Raw genomic sequence first — 18344 nt, forward strand, 5'->3', positions numbered from 1 at the left:
TTAGTGGCCGGTTGGATTTGGTCTTAGTAACGTAGTGAAGGATTTCATAGCAGTCTATTATAAAATTGGTAATCATTTTTGTTAAAACTGAAAAATAGGTCCCTTGTTTCTTCACAAATTTTGACCCATTTTTATTATTTTCTTGTTTTATTATATATAATGTTGTCCATGTAACTTATTAACATTACAATTTGAAGTTGCGGCTTCCTGGTTTGTTGCAACTCCAATATCGCCTGGTTTTGAGTCGGACTTGCTTCAAGGCACCCACATTATCCTTCAATCCATCTCTTTCGTCTCTTATGTTTACCACCATCTTCTTTTTTTCTTCTATCTGCTCCAAATTATTATCATCTTCTGCCTATTTTCGTTGTTATTGCTTTCTCTCAAAATTCTACCACAATCCTTGAGACCACCTCCTTGAGGAAGAGAGGTTTATCAAGTTAGGTAGTTCTGATTTGAAGCTCAAAAACATTGGGATTTAAGTTTGTTGACGATAGTGGCGGTTGGAACAATTTCAAATGAATGGTAGTTTGATTAAATGTTGAAACGTTTTTCTTGTTTTTTTAGAAAAATTCAGTGAACTTCTTAAAGTATGATTATGATTAAAAATGAAATTATATAATATAATATTGATCAGAAATAAAATATGATACTAGTTTTACAATTTACACACTGATTGATTATTTTCTTATTGGCAATTGACTTCCCTTTAAATATTTATGTTTCTAAAGTTCTACAAAACTCTTCGGCTAGCCTAATGGAAGAGTCTCATTTGCGTTCTCCGTTTTACCCAGGTTCGAAACTCTTTGCGTCATTTTTAGGTTATTTTTTTGTCTGTCAAACCCTAACCCTAGATTCTACGTCGTCGTCGTCGTTGTTTTTCAGGCAGATCTCCGGCAAATATCTCACCTCCGGTGTCGATCTCTGCTAAGCAGCACCCATGGACATAGACCCCCCAGTACCACCATCCTCAGCTCCCAAGAAGGTCTCAACTTCATATGATTTCTTATAGTTCTAATCGCAGATCTGAATCAAAAGTTTCAAAGCTAAAAGAACGACGACCGGAATCTAACTTATATGTCATATTACAGCCGAAATTCACCCCCAAAGCACCGTCTCGCAGGAAAACCGGTCGCCTTTTGCCTAAAAAGTATGTTTTCTGTCTACAATTTTGGATTCTCTTTTACTTCTTAAAAGTCGTCGTAGTAATTTTAAAAATTTATGTGGCGATGGTAGTGACGATGATGTTGAAGCCGATCCAGAATTACTCCGCAAACTCCATGTAATCCCCCTCTCTCTCTCTCTCGCTTTTAATTTACAAGTCATCATATTCTTTCTTTAAAACGCACGCAAATATCTTCATATGAGCCACTCGCATTTTTTTAAATGGTTAACTATTCGATTTTCACTTTCCTTTCAATGTTGTAGAGATTTTAAATTCTTTAAGTTTGAGTAATCCATTAGGAACATTTGTAATTTTTTTAATACTATCTAGTCTAGTTGAAATATATTAAGTTCAAATATTAAATTCGAATACAAAATATATATATTCAGTAAGACTCATTTGTTGTTATCTTTGTATCTTACAGGAACGCCATGGCACACGAAAGCCTAAACTCGAAAAAAATTGTAATTATTATTAAATCATTTTTTAACATAAATCGATTCATGATTTTTTTGTTTCTTGTCTTGACTTGTTGAGTCTCGGATTGAAGCTTCAGGCAATGTTACAACATCACATGGAGCTGGATCATCATCATCATCAACAACCCCATTGAGAACGATAGATGGGAGCAGTAAAATCAGCTCGGATTTTAGAGATAATGTTCATAAAAACAGCACAATTGGTAAACAAGATGGAGATGTCGATGATATGTTGATAGATGATAAATTTAAATCCTCAAGCAAGACCAAAAAGAAGTATAGAGAACGATGGGTGAGTGAGACATACCTCTGTTATTACCCCGTCTTAAATGTTATATAATTATTAGTGTGAATCGCAGGATCCCCATTCATACTATCCTATCACTCTTCCTTGGAGACCCCTTGGCTCTGGAGATCCAGGTACGGTTTTAAAAAATATATATTCTTTTTTTTAATAATATATATAGTATTAGCTAACTTTTGTTATTTATTTATTTTGTAGAGATTCTTAATGAACAAGAATTTGGAGAAGAAAAGCAATATGATGAAAACAAAATCAACTCCGCCTCTGAACTTGGACTGTTGGTGGGTTGGGCCATCTTGTTGTTTATTAACAAGATTTTGATTTTCTTGTTACATTTTCACCAATTTGAACATTTGTTTATGGTCAGGAGAAAAATGACGATGAAAAAAAGATGATCCTGTTCAAGTTCCCTCAAAAACTCCCCTTAGATAACAAGCAATCAAAACGAGTTCCAATTAGCACAAAGGGCAAAGAGAAAGAAGATGCTTCAAACAAATTTGTTTATGGAGGTTTAAATGAGTTGCCAAATGGACACATAGGAAAAATGCTGGTTTACAAAAGTGGAGCAATCAAGCTCAAGCTTGGTGACATCATCTTCGATGTAAGTTGAGTTTCCCAATTAACTGACTATTCCCTCTGTCTTTAACTATATTCCAACATAATAATAATAATAATTTGCTATTTTCTATAGGTTTCATCTGGTGTACTTGATGAATGTGCTCAAGATGTTGCATTGATGAATGTTAAAAGCAAGGATTGTTGTGTGGTTGGACAAGTTGATAAACAAGCCGTTATAGTTCCTGATTTGGATTCCATCTTGGACAACATTGCCAAGCAGTAAATGCTACACAAGGGCATTATGGTAAATTTGTCAACTCGAGTGCCAGTGTATATCTCTAACAATTAGAACCTGCCTATGAAACGTAGGAAGCTCATCCTTCATAGTAGAGTGAAAAAGGAGTTATATAGCTTAACTGATCAAGATTCAAGGGCTTAATGGGACAACTATACATGGTTGTTGGTTTGTGACTTAATCTGGACAAACTGATTTAATGGTTATTGTTATGAAAATGTTGAAATGAAAGGGTAAAAGTGTTATGTAGTACTATCAGTTTATTCATACAAACATGGTTACTCTATCAGGCAATCTTATCACTTGTTGGCTCTGCTCACAACTACAATCAGAAGTACCATAACTGAAAGCAAGAAAGAACTTGTTAGTTTTTTCTCAAAGGATTCTTCCATGGCTGCATCTTCATCTGTGGCCTTCTTCCTGTCATTTCGTGGAGACTGGAACAAGCTGTTCATCATCTCTGTGATTTTCTCAAATATTTCCATGGCTTTTGCCTTGATGTTGATAAAGATCCAATTTAGAATACCAGAAACTGGAAATGAGTCATCACAACCTTCAATCTCCCCTGGAATAATACTCTTGTTGGCTGCAAAATTTTCCAGATTAACTATTTAAATGTCATTATATATGTGTATATAATATTTCAGTTTTGTTATTCATCATTATTTTTCATGGGTAAAATAATTATCTACTTATAAGTTCAATACAAATTAACCTTCATAGACTGAATCTCTAAGCTCACGAACCACCTCATTGTTCATAACAGCGTCCCAAACGGAATTATCAGATGCCAACGAAATCACCATTCTCTAAACGATAAGCAACATATAATTTTATAACATAAAATTAGAATATTATTGTAAATCAATCTTAAATCCAAGTAAGTACCTTAACAGAAGGCTCGGTTTGTAGTAAATGGAAAGCATCATAAACACTTTCATAACCAGGAGACTGTAGCATACTTCTTGAGGGCTCAATCCAGTCCAACTCCGGAGGATCAATAACCCTAATAAAGTTTCATAGATTACAAGCTAATTAAATTCACACTGATTATTTAGCGATAATTTATAATTTGATTTATATAGATCAAATACTTACTGTTGAAGAGAAGAGACCGCATCATGAACTTCATCCATGGATGGAACAGTACAAAAAACATAATCATCATAAAATCCATTTACACCATCATATTCCTCACCGGTCGTCGGAGATATTGAGTTGGCCCTGTTCCTGTTAAGCTGGTTCACGGAGGAGGAAGAATAGGTATTGGAATTATAATCAGATGAGGAAGGTTTATAACTGGGTCTTGATGTGGGAGAGGTGGTGGTGTTGCTGCTATAATGAGTGGTGGCGCAGCGAGAAAAGGATTCTTGGGATGAGCCACGGCCACCGGTGCCGGCCGAAACGGCTTTGTGAAACGTCTTCATTATCCCTCCGCCGCCGCCGCCACCTCCGCCCATTGGTCCGCCAGCTCCCTGCCCGAATGACCTCCACATATAGTACTTATCTCTTCCTACTTTTTTGGTTTTTCAAGGGTGGTCGAATAGATTCATTGGGGAAGTATTTATGTCTTTTGGTTTTTGCCAGGAAGTTAAAGTTTTGTTGAAATTTTGTAGTAAGTCCCTGAAACTTGTAGTATTTAACTATGCAGCCCCTGGATACTTTATGCTCAAATGGATCACCATTCCTACTTCGGAATTTGGAAGCGAAATTCGGCTAGTCTCAAAGGACTTTGACCCGAAGACCATGGGTTCTCAAAAGCGCACCATGACATGCGTCAAGCCATGGTGTGGCTACATATATGGTGGCTATGTTAGCCTCTTAGTTATGACACATATCAAGACGAGTTAAAGCAAGCCAATACATATTATATCGCGAGTTTTTTTTTAGACTCGTCATGTTTTGGAAAACGTAATGACTCGTCATGCCTTGTAAAGTTTGAAGTTTAACATTGTCATCACATCACGGTTCAAGCCATTTAGAACTTTGTTAAAGACCGATCTTAACTTTGTTAAAGACCGCCATTTAGAACTTTGTTAAAGACCGATCTTCAACCAAAAAACACCAAAAGTCACTAATAAACTCCAAACTCTCACAAACGAGGCTTAAACTCGAGATTAGGGTTTTTGAGGGAAGGTGGCTGATAAGGAATGTCCAAGGGAGGCATAAGGTGACTTAAATAGGGAAGCAAACCCTTAAAATTAGGGTTTTGATGTTGAACTAGTAGCCTGACGTACCATACGTACGCCTAACATACTAGCATGTCCTCCGCGATTTGATCACATGAGTATGCTGCACGTACCCACATGTACGCCAAATGTATGGGATGAGATGCAAAACTCTCTAAATGGGACCAAATGCACAAACTAAAATAGGTTAAGGCTAGAAATAGAAATATCTGATATTCGGATGCTACGGTTATGTTCAATTTTTTTAGTTGAAAATTTATGTGTTATTATTAATTTTAAAAGGAAATAAAAGAATATAGATTCTGGCAAACTGTTATGGCCAAAGTTGTAGATGAAGAAGAAAATAGAGTTTTTGAACAAAAAAGAAAAAGAAAAAAAGGCAACTATCATTTTTTTTATTGTTGAATCTTCAACATTAAAGTTAAGTCGTATTCATAATATGTCCATTCTTAAACTCATATTGAAAACATGTTAAAATATTTTGGTTGTTATAACTTTCATCGTTAGATACGCTTGCATATTACTAGTGATGATATGCTTAATACGATTATCATTGTCCTTCAATCTCAATCATACAAATAAGTATTTTTTGTATCGATGTAAAGTCATACTCTAATATTGCTAGCGGAAAAGCTTATAAATGCAAAGTTATAACAACAAATTTTCTTTTAGCACATTGAAATGTGGTTTACTATCTTTAATCTTGTGATTAAATTTCTCAACTACATTCAATGATAAGTTGCATTATATTTGACAACATACTTAACCATCATAGTTGATGTAGTTGTCATCTTTTACTTATGAATCTTCAATGATATTGGCTCATTGATAACATAAAGATGTATCTCAGTTATGACTTGTCATATTTACATTTTACAAAGTCGTAGTCAAAAATCACTTCACCTCATAGTTGTCACTATTTTAAACAAGTTTTTAATTATTAGTCCATTGTAAATATCACAAAACTTTCTTGGTTGCTTTTAGTGATCTAGACAATGATTTGACTGATAACAACCCGATATTCTAGCAACTTAAACGATGGTGTGATAAGTATGAACTTATGTATATTTAAGTTTCCAACTATCGAAGCATACATGATTAACTTCATTTAATCTAATTCTACATTTTTTTGTAAAAACCCAATTTTGACCACTTTGTGTTGTGCCATGCAACACTTTTTAAAAGTCTTCTAAATAATAACCTCTACTCGTGTGCTTCTTGGTACAACATTGAATCAACCACTTCAAAACTCTTCTCAACCCTAATAAAAAAATACCAGAATAAAAAAAACACAGGCGCCACTCCTTCTCCATACTCTTCCTTTTCCACTGATCATCAGCCTCAACCCATTCGTCGGCACACCACGCATGGATTGTTTCTTGTCGGCGCATACTGCAAAGCTTCAGAATATCATCGACGGGTATGATCATCAGCAAACTGAAATCAATTTTCTGAACTGAAATCGATTTGTTAAACTGAAATCCATTTTCTAGTATGCTAAAATCGATATTCTGGTATGCTGATTTCTTGTTAAATGATTGTCCACTTCTGATCGATTTTCTGATTTGCTTCACCTTTCATGGATTTTGCTTATTTGCTTAAATGTTTGTTGATGTTGTTGTTATACTAATATCCTATAATGTTTGCTGAAATGCTCATATTTGTGTCTTGAAATGATATTATTGTTTAATCATTCTTGGATTACTTTATTTGCTTGCTGAAATGCTCATATTTGTGTGCTGAAGGATGTCATATTTGTGTGTTGAAATGTTATTATTGTGTTCTAATTTCTTCATATTTATGCTGATTGTTGGAAAAATCTTATAAGGTTATATTTTTTTGTTATTAGGAATAAGAGATAAACATACATGGACCAACGAACAAATAAAATGTTTATTCGAAACATGAATTGAAGAAGTAAACAATGTAGGTAGAAAAAGAATGAGTTTGCAGAAACACTCATGGAACAAGTTATGAACAATTATTAAGGAAAAACATAATGTGATTGTAACATCCATAAAATTCAAGCCAATTTAAAACTTTTCAACTATTCAAAAATCACTAATTATTACAAAGTGTTTTCAAAATAGTTTCATATCAGAGTATCCCATAAATCAAAAATCATAAAATATGAGGAGGTGCACGATCACGCATTCGCCTTCTCGCGATCATCCGAAGTACCTGAAACAAAATCCAAAATTGTAAGCCCGAAACTTAGTGAGTTCCCCCAAAATACCAATGCCATATAACATAACCATGTTATAACAAATAAACAACATGCATACTGAGCCATCAACCTATCTGGACCGCTCTCTAAGCCATCGACACGTCTGGACCGCCTCGCGGGCCTTCAGCCTATCCGGATCGCTCGTCGGGCCTTCGGTTTGACTAGTACGCCCTTATCGGGTATGTAGTCTATCCGGTCTGCCCTAGGTTTGTTGGCATTTAGCACAAAGCAATTCCAACTCAACTTATCCCCAATCACATAATCAACACATAATATCAAATGCTAGCATATACAAACAGTCAAACTGATCTAACATATCACTAATCATAACATCATCCTATATACCAGGATACCGACCAAACAGGTCACTAACATAGTATCATCCTATATACCAAGATACCGACCTAACATGTCACTAAGCATATCATCATGCAATAAACCCAGATAAAAATCCAAAAAGAAGGGCCTGCATTGGTGCCTTCGACCCTGTTAGTATAGTGAGGACAACCGACCTCGCAAGTAGTGTTGAACTGGACTGAAAGTCCCCGACCGCTGTCTCACCGAAAATCCTGAACTATCCAAAATAACGAATACTAAGTTAACACATGGGATATCAATCTTGACTAAGGGTCCACATAGTCCATTTTGCCTTTTCTCTAATTTGGGCCAACGCCCAATTTCAAATCCGTTATCCAAAAGTCCATATACATAAGTGATAAGTTTTGTACAAACAATCCTATGTGTGCATGCAACCCTAGAATTGGATCTATGTTTTCACTATTAGATACACAACAATATGAACACATATAGAAACCCTAATATGCTTCTAGGAATTTCGAAATCCACAAGGAAAGATGAAATACATACCTCTTGTTGTTATATTGTAATAACAACTTAAATCTTGAATCTTCTTGTCTTTGAAAGCAAGTACCACAAGTGTAGTACCTCTAATAGCTCACAGACACCAAGAGCAAATGGAGAGGCAAGAGAGAGAGAGAGAAAAAAAAGATATGAAATTCGTCCCTAGGAATCCTAGACAAGGCATGGACGAATTCTTATGGCCTTAGGGGTCTTTATATAGGTGTATAGATTAGGTTTTCAGTCCTTATCCTTATCTAGTTGCTTGCCCACCAACTAACCATAAGATAAGCCTTGAATGACCTTATCTTTGGACGATTTCAAGGATCCTTATCCCCTTGAATTCGTCCAACCCATATCTAGGATAATCCTTACCCTACTTTGTAACTATCACATAATTACAATTCAGCCCTTCTAGTTTAATTAATTACACTTTGATCACTAAATTAACTCTTAATTAATTATTGACCAATATTAATTAAATAAATATGATTTCTCCTTTAATATATTATGCTTATAACATATTAATAAATCATAATAACCTCTTTCTCTATTATTTCTCCAGTCAAGTTGCTTTGGTGAAGGCAACCCAAAAGGACCATGCACAATCGGGTCAAGTACTTGAAAAATATGGTTACGGGCTTAGACACCAATCCAACGGTCTCCCACTTGGATAAGTCTAGTAACTATAATAGCAAGTACTACCCGATTAGCAATCGTAGCTCTCAAAGACGCTGTCGAAATCTGATCTTATCAGTAACTTGTCATTTAGATAAGGGATCATATATTCCTCCATTCTAGATATCGTATAGACGTGAGACATGGATTGAAATCATTCTCTCAGTTTATGTGTTTTTCCCGATTTTCGATTTACGACGACTAATTGAACAAATTAAATTAGCCCTAGCCCGGCCGAGCATTTACGTTTGTCATCACTAAATCATCGAGGGGCCCACATATATCGCTTTTATCCCACTTTGGGTAAAAGGAACGAATAAACTTCGACTCAATGTTTGCTTGCACTCACTCACCAAATCACACACAACAATAAGTTTTATAACACCAAGTTACTGGTGCGTTTACATATTATCAATGTGTAACCGATTTGCAAGATACAACTCACACATCTCGGTTTCAAGAATACAAGATATTATCGTCTCACCAATCGCTCATGATAAAATCCATGAAGCGATCCAAGTGAGTGTGGGTTTAATCCAATGCTCAAAATCATATTCATAAGCACTCATGAACGTTGTAGTAAACCTTTGCTATGTTTAATACACTTTAGACAATCTACAAACCAATTCATGACAGTCTTCATTCATATCTACTTCCAACATATGAACGACTGTGGACCATTCGAATAATTTGATTATTCTGAAATAATTAATTATTCAGGAAGTCAAAACATGCAAAGTGAAACACAAGAATAATACTAATCCTATATGGTCCCAAACCTTTGGGTATAAATAAAACACCTTTTATTTATCACCATATTGATTACTCATTATCCATTGTTTAATGTTTCAACTTTATAACTCGAATCATAACCACAATTGTCTCATGCTCCAAGCATGCACACTTTGGTTTCCTATGGTCCATACTTTGTGAAATAGATCAGTTGAAACTTTTCAAATGCAACTCATTTCATAATCCCCAATCCTTATAATTAGTGTAAGAATACCAAATTCTTGCCACCTTTTAGAATATGTCAAATTCTAATATTTTATGCAATGATCCTCTTGTTAAGTCACGGCACAAAAATCACAAAGACTCGGGCAACAAAATCACAAGGTACTCTATCAAAAATTGTTACAGAACAATTTTATAGATGTGATGTCTCTCACTCAAAGTACATTCCTTTGAACATCCTTTTGCATAAAATTTTCTAATCTAGACATAAATTCTTAATTTCCAACTCCCAATTATGGAAACGTTTCCATATTTACCATTTGACAACTCATTCTTAATAGAATCTTATCTACTCATAATAATGTCGATATGGTCCATTCAATACAATACTTCCAACTACTCACAAGCGACCAATCCTCAGCGAACATGGGATCGTCCTTTGATAGTTGTTTAATTATCTTAGTCAAAACCGATTCTTGTCCTTTTTCCCTCTTAATGCGCTATACATTTGGAAAAAATTTAGAATGGTCAAATATTATAGCACTTGCAATCGATCCTTTACCCGAAGCGTATGGGACACGATGCATAATGTCTTACATAAAGATACGATACTCTATCAATCTTCTATCATAATATTTTATGTTTGACGTTCTTACAATTCGAACTATGAAAAGGGATACCGTAATCATAATCGAAATTTAAGAACACAATATGTATCCTTTGACTAAATTTATTAAAATTTCTCAATCTAAGCTTTAGATTTTGAACGAAGTACAATATTCTCTCCCTTAATTATAGAAAAACAACTTTTCAACTCTTACAACTTTGCAAAGCATAACTCTTGTTTTCTATAATTAATATTGCTAACTTGCAATACTTGGCATAATAATCATGCTCCCACTTACATGATGATTATTTATTTACCAGCATAACACTTATGCTTACATTAGCTTCGACATGTATTCAGAAATCAGTTGAACTTCTAGAAAACAATTTCTTAAGTTCATATTTCTAATACTAGATGCTTCGATAAGACTTTATTTAAGCTTCTTAACCTCATACACTTTTCCTTGGACAGCTCATATGCATATGTCTAAATGATTCTAGGACTCATATCAACAAGTCTAAAATGTTCATACCCATTTGCCATTTCCCACAATTCGAGCTATGAAGAAGTATGTCGTAATCATAGTTGAATTTGAGAAACCCAAATCACATAATGCTATCTTCAAAATATCTCTTAGTGAAAGCGTTTCCTCACAACCATTCTCATGAATGAAAGAAACCTTATGACACTTAGATTTTGTGGTGTATACGTTCCCATCCATGTGAATTCGTCATAACCATAATCACAAGATAATGCCAGTGACAAATCCAAACTCTTATGGATAGAACTTGTTTTTCTTAATTTCTTGCCATCAAGGGTCCCACCATTACTTCCAAGTTATTGAGCAGCCCACCCCTTCATTTCAATGTACTTTTCATTGAACAAGGTGTCTTGCCTCTATACAATCTATTGAGAACTCGTAGAACTCACGTATACAGAAAACTCAATTGGAATGACACAGAAAACAAAATAGTGTCAACATGATAGGTTGTAAACCTCGAGTCATGTGCTAGTGATGATTGATAAGGTTTATTTTTTATTTGTTCTTAAAACCTTTCAAGACCATTAAGACTCCCACTGACTCCTTGACATATAAGGTTCTCTTGTCAAGAAATATTTCTTGACAAACAAATATTCAAGAGTTAGTGTAGCTTTTATCTAGACAAAAACACTTCACATAATTGGTCCTAGTTGGTCTTCGTCTTATCTAAGACATCACAACTTACCAATTTCAAATGTGCAAGAATAAGAAAATCCTTTTTCCAAATTCCACATTTGATGACTATTATAAACCTTCTTAAGACTTGTCACTCAATTCACAATCTTGGAGTATAACTCTAAGACTTGATGTTGGAACGAAGTATGATTGACTTCTTGATTTAACCATTTCCACAATTCTCGATTCCTCTTTTTAGACATACAAATTATACTAAGACTCACTTAGAGGATCAATTGAGATAAGGTTCTTAATCATTAAGACTTATCATAAAACATAATAAAATGTACTCTCCCTTCTTCTTAGAATAGAGAAACTTTTATCTTTCTGCATACTTGATTCTTCTTATTTGTTTTGCTATTGATTGAAACTCTTTCAATCAACTTAGAATTATACTCAATCTTATAGGTATAACCATATTCACTAAACTTTAGTAAATCATGACGAATATCTTTGTCACTCTTGTGGTAGACTTGATCAATGCACGCCCTAGTGTATTTGATCTCCTAGTCCTTCAATTGACACTTTGTCAAGGAATTAGTCCAAATTTCCAAATGTGAAAGTTTCCATTCATCATATAATACTTGTTATACGATTCCAAGTTCCTATCCACTTGAAACTTGGGCGATGAGAAACTCTCCCTATTTGGTAAACTCTAGACACTTCCATAAATAACCTAATTAAGAATCAAATCCATTTTGCTAATAATAGAAGTACACAAACATCAATTTTTCATATATGCCATTGTAAGGATAAACAAATAAGATAAAACCAAAATTTATTTTATTCATAAAAGCAGCGGAAAACATGTCCTTACAATGCAAAATTCAACTGAAAAACTATGTAATCAAATACTCCTAACAAATCTATCATAACTTCCTAAGCTCAAAATCTGATCTTCGAATCCATGCGATCGTAATCCATTTCTTCGTGATCAGACTCATCTTGCTCTTCCATCAAACTTCCTCTTTTTTCTATAATCCATGCAAATGTAATCTTATCACATTATATATAAAGAATAGGAATTTAATGGAGTTAGATATTGGATTTTATACCTAAAGTAGAGCCATACTTCTTGACTCTCCCATCCCTTAGACTCTTCAAGTCCTTTGGGCAGCTTCGTATCCATTGCCCCTTCTTTTGGCAGTATAAACACATGGATTCTTATGGAATGGTACACAGGACTATCTCAGACTCAGCCTTTCTCTTTCATAGAGAAAACCTTTCTGGACTTCCAATGTTTCCATTGCCCATAGAAGGTTGGGATATTGATTTATCATAAAAATTTGCTCCACCAGTGCACCAAATCATTTTTGATTCAGCAGCAACAAGCAAATAAGTCAAATCAATCAGGGTCACGTCGTGGTCCATCATATAGTACTCTCTAACGAACTTACCATATGATTCGAGAAGTGATTGAAGAACCAAGTCAACAACCAACTTCCTTAAGACATCGACACTCAACATCCTTAACCTGTCAATGTGTGACTTCATCTTTAAGACGTGCGCACACACATACTTTCCATCTCTGTGTCTTATTGCCAATAGGGTTTGAGTGACCTTGAACTTTTCAAGTCTTCAAACAAGTGGGTCAGGGAGAATTATTAGAGGATGTGGAGGAAATGAAGCATGATTTCCATTTCCACAATCTAATCGTGGAACATCATCTTCATGTGGAAAACCTTTTCCAATTGATTTAGGAAGACCATAGTTGTCAAACTTTCACATCTACAAACGGGAGAAGTTTCAAGTTAGTTGATTGAATCCTTAATGAAACACCCAAATGAGACATTAAGGCTAGGATCCAACAACATTATTTACACATTAGAAGAGGGATGTCGTAATCCAACATGCAAATAATTCGGAGGTAAGTGAATGACGATTCACTAATTCTTCACCATGAAAAACATAAAGGCTTAAGTTTGGCATGTTTAAATCTCAATATGCCCCTCTCGTTTGTGACTGGGATGTCGAGGATCACAAAGTGGGTGTGAATAACCATGCAAATCTACATGGTGCCCTCATTGTTACAGTCACCTATTCGATGTGCCGGTAAACCACACACGCTCCATCGAACTATGACAAACATTGAGTCACCCTTTGCCACCTTTGCTTAGAACCCAATTAGTGTGCCGGTTAACCACACGCGCTCCACTAACGTCTTAGCAAGGGTACAAAGTGTAATTTCATGGGATTGCATCAATTTCACTTTTGCCTAAAGTAACTAGGATTGGGAATTTGTAAAAGCGTTTAGTTACTTTACATAGATTCATTATACTTATTAATGAAGAAAGGATTGCCCTATCCTACCCGTTCGGCTAACGACCCTCCACCAATCAAGGAAGCGGTGGGTAAGAGTGGATACCCATTAAACGACCATTTTATAGGCCATAACCTTATACCCCCCTTATAGATCAGCTTCGTGAATGAGGCCTACTAACGGTAAGACTAGCATTTAAGTTATACATATATAATATTAGACTTTTAATGTTATATATAGTATAAGGGTGTATTTTACACTTTTAAAATACTAGGCGGTTTAAATTTTATAAATTACACTTAAAATATAAACTTTATCATTATGGATTTATTAACTCACTTTTAATCATACACTTAATTAATTTAATAAAACCATAAGGGTGTATGTAACAACCCAATTTTCACGTCCAAAAATTTCGTTTTTAAAACATTACTTAGAAAACATTAATAATTAAAACATTGTTTAATTAAACCATTTCACATCGAAACCAAATTTGAAATCCACAACATTTGAACAACCAAAATATTAGAGTATCAATCCCAGAATAAACTCATAACTGCGGAAACAAGAGTGTGTGATAGGCCGCTACCGCGTCGGCTCCTTCCCCTTTGAAGCAGAGGTACCTGAAAACCAAAACTGAAAACCGTAAGCACAAAGCTTAGTGAGTTCCCCCACTGTACCACATACCATATAATCACATAACATACATATATTGTCAGGCATATCTGGGTGCCCGACCTACCCCTTCGGTCCTCTCGACCGGATACTGCCTAGCATATCTGGGTGTTGGCCTCCCCTTCGGTCCTCTCGACCGGATATTGCCTAGCATATCTGGGTGTTGGCCTCCCCTTCGGTCCTCTCGACCGGATACTGCCTAGCATATCAGGGTACTGGCCTCCCATTCGGTCCTCTCGACCGGATACTGCCTAGCATATCTGGGTGCTGGCCTCCCCTTCGGTCCTCTCGACCGGATACTGGGGAACTATTTCTCCCCTCTACTACTACCACATAACATGTATCACAATATCAGAATCTATCTAACATGGCTGGGTATGACTACCCCTTCGACCCTACCGACCGGATATCTCGGGGACTATCTCCCCTACTGTCACTAACACATAGCATCATATCATACTAGCACATAAACATAACACAGGTAGTAGTAATCCCTAGATGAATATCACAGAGACAATCATCTACATACAACTCCTACTGGTGGGCCGACATTATGGCCGTAGACCCACCGCTACTGGAAGGTAACTCACCTCGAAGTAGCTGCTGATCTGATCGGGAACTAACTGTCTACTGTTGCTGCTCCGGAAATCCTCCGGCTGTAATTCCCACAACATACTCAATCAAACACTGCTAACTGCCCTTTGGGTAAAATGACCATTTTACCCCTAATCATGCCCTAAGTCAAAGTCAGAGTCAACTTTCAGTTGACCCGACTCGCCGAGTTGGCTCGCCAACTCGCCGAGTCCCTGTCCATCGACTGACCTGGATCCCGTCTCTACTCGTCGAGTTAGGCGTTGACTCGACGAGTTCTCCTTCCAAACTGATGTTCAACTCCTTCATCCTACTCGTCGAGTTGTATGAACAACTCGTCGAGTTCATCTTCATCTGATGAACACTTATGCTGAGACTCGTCGAGTTGTATGAACAACTCGCCGAGTCTGTTCTTGATCTAAGAAGATTGCCTTGAACTCGCCGAGTTAGGGCAATGACTCGCCGAGTTCCTTCATGGATGAGTCTGGCTTCCAACTCGCTGAGTCACACCCCGTGACTCACTACTCTACTCGACACAACGAAAAGGGGACAAACTCGGAGACTCACGAGCAGACTCGCCGAGTCAGATGAACGACTCGCCGAGTCGCTACCATGCAGTCTCTATATGGTCGATTTTGCTTGAATCCAGCTTATGCTATCCACAGATCTGGGTTCCTAGAGCATGAATAACACGTAAAGTTTCCAACTTTACGTGTAGATACTCACTAATGAGGGTTTTAGGGCTCAAAATGCACCAAAAAGAGTAGATCTAGGGTGTTCATGCAACATGGGTCCATAAAGGCAGTAGATCCAAGCTCCTGGAGCTCGATCTCACCTAGATCTAGAAGTTACCCACCTTATCACGAGTCCACAAGCATACATAAGCTTGGAAATGGATCAAAAAGGGCTTTAATGAAGCCATAAGCATAGAAACAGAGGGAAACCGAGTTATACCTCCAAGAAATTACTGAGAGAACACAAAGATGCTTGGATTCCTTCCCTTCCTCTTGATCTACTCCTCTTCCTTCCCAAAATCTTCAAGAAAACACACTAAAAAGCCTCAAACTCACAAGAACAAGGGCTAGAATGTATGGAGAGCTTCTGAGTGTGAAGGGGGTGAGTTGGGGCGCAAATGGTTGGTTTAAATAGGGTGCAAACCCTTGGAAATTAGGGTTTCAACAGACAGCGCGGACTCGTCGAGTCCATAATATGGACTCGCTGAGTCGCCAACTTAACCGCGTCCCAAGTCCCGTCTCTACTCGGCTAGTTGGGCCTCCAACTCGCCGAGTCCAAGGCCAATAATACAAAATACTCAGATAAATCTTACATACCAGGAACCAGGTGCTACAAATCTCCCCTACTTATTTTAGACTTCGTCCTCAAAGTGTGCTGCTCGATCCTGAAACAGCTCGGGGTAATGCTCCATCATCTCTTCCACCGGCTCCCAAGTCCACTCCGATCCCTTCCGGTGCTGCCATTGCACCTTCACGAGTTCCACTCGCTTGTTCCTCAAATCCTTCGACTTCTTGTCAAGGATTGCCATTGGACGCTCAATGTAATTCAGGCTGTCATCAACCTGTATATCCTCTAACGGCACTACCGTGGAATCGTCCACTAGGCACTTCTGCAGCTGAGAAACATGGAAAGTGTTGTGGATCTGGCTGAGCTCAACTGGCAGATCCAGCCTATACGCCACCTTGCCCACCCGGGCTACAACCCTGAACGGACCAATATACCTCGGGCCCAACTTGCCCCGCTTCCTGAATCGAATGACGCCCTTCCAAGGCGACACCTTCAGGAGAACCATATCCCCAACCTGGAACTCCAGGTCGGATCGGCGCTTGTCGGCGTAACTATTCTGCCGACTATGTGCGGTTTGAAGCCTGCTCCGAACCTGATGAATCCTCTCGGTAGTCTTGAGCGCCACTTCGGTGCTCCCCATGACCCTCTGACCAACCTCTCCCCAGCATATCGAGGTCCTGCACCTCTGTCCGTACAACATCTCGAATGGAGGGCGGTCGATACTCGCGTGGTAGCTGTTGTTGTATGAGAACTCAGCCAAGGGAAGATAGGTATCCCAGCTACCACCGAAATCTAACACGCATGCCCGCAACATATCCTCCAAAGTCTGGATGGTCCGCTCGCTCTGACCATCCGTCTGCGGGTGAAAAGCAGTGCTAAAATGCAGACTAGTGCCCAAATCCTCATGAAACCTCTTCCAAAACCTGGAAGTAAAACGCATATCCCTGTCCGAGATAACCGATACTGGCACCCCATGCCGCGCCACAATCTCCCTAATATAGATGTCGGCCAATTTCTAGGCCGATATGCTCTCCTGAATCGGAATAAAATGAGCACTCTTGGTCAACCGATCCACGATGACCCAAATCGAATCTACTCCACGCGCGGTCCTGGGAAGCTTCGTGATAAAATCCATCGTGATATCCTCCCATTTCCACAACGGGATGTCGAACGGATGCATCTTGCCATGCGGTATCTGATGTTCGGCCTTGACCTTCCTGCAGGTCAAGCACCGCTCAACGTACCAATCCACATCCTACTTCATGCAGGGCCACCAATAATCTAGACGAAGATCCCTATACATCTTCGTTGCCCCTGGATGAATAGAGAATCGAGATTTATGCGCCTCCTCCATCAAGATCTGACGCATGCCTCCGTGATATGGCACCCACACCCTACAGTGTAGTGTCAATAGTCCTCGGCTATCATAATCGAAAGAGGAAACCTGACCCGCCACACGCTCGCTCTTCCGATGCTCCTTCTTGATAGCCTCCCGTTGAGCCTCCCGAATTTGCTCCAACAGGGGAGTCACTACAGTCATCCTCATGCAAATATCCCTGATTGGCGCCGCCTTGCGGCTAAGTGCATCGGCCACCACGTTGGCCTTCCCAGGGTGGTAGAGGATCTCGCAATCATAATCTTTTACCACGTCCAACCACTAACGCTGCCTCACGTTCAGATTCGGCTGATCCATGAGGTACCTCAAACTCTTGTGGTCCGTGTAGATGGTACATTGAACCCCGTAGAGGTAATGCCGCCAAATCATGAGGGCAAAAACCACCGCCCCCAACTCCAAATCATGCGTCGGGTAGTTCGCCTCGTGAGGCTTGAGCTGCCTCGAAGCGTAGGCAATGACATGCCCCCTCTGCATCAGTACCGCGCCCAACCCTAAAATGGACGCGTCACAGTAAACCACAAAATCCTCTACACCCTCTGGCAGGGCTAAAATTGGCGCCTCGCACAATCTCTGTCTCAGTGTCTCAAACG

The 18344-nt window shown here is 38.2% G+C and overlaps 2 protein-coding genes across 2 annotated transcripts; one reads left to right on the top strand and one right to left on the bottom strand.

Annotated features, from left to right (window-relative positions):
* Window positions 1–721: 721 nt before the first annotated feature.
* Window positions 722–3032, top strand: LOC145088747 (uncharacterized). Its single transcript, XM_079027151.1, has 10 exons — window positions 722–794; window positions 886–985; window positions 1092–1150; window positions 1237–1282; window positions 1590–1629; window positions 1716–1936; window positions 2004–2064; window positions 2147–2229; window positions 2316–2549; window positions 2640–3032. The coding sequence occupies exons 2-10, from the start codon at window positions 941–943 to the stop codon at window positions 2787–2789; spliced, it is 939 nt and encodes a 312-aa protein (XP_078883277.1). The 5' UTR covers window positions 722–794; window positions 886–940; the 3' UTR covers window positions 2790–3032.
* Window positions 3022–4352, bottom strand: LOC145088748 (uncharacterized). Its single transcript, XM_079027152.1, has 4 exons — window positions 3900–4352; window positions 3690–3807; window positions 3517–3610; window positions 3022–3387 (listed from the first exon to the last, which is right to left on the bottom strand). The coding sequence occupies exons 1-4, from the start codon at window positions 4295–4297 to the stop codon at window positions 3101–3103; spliced, it is 897 nt and encodes a 298-aa protein (XP_078883278.1). The 5' UTR covers window positions 4298–4352; the 3' UTR covers window positions 3022–3100.
* Between the last annotated feature and the right edge of the window lie 13992 nt (window positions 4353–18344).

Source organism: Lactuca serriola, chromosome 2, assembly GCF_051521515.1.
Source record: "Lactuca serriola cultivar US96UC23 chromosome 2, Lser_US96UC23_V15, whole genome shotgun sequence".
Lineage (NCBI taxonomy): Eukaryota > Viridiplantae > Streptophyta > Magnoliopsida > Asterales > Asteraceae > Lactuca > Lactuca serriola.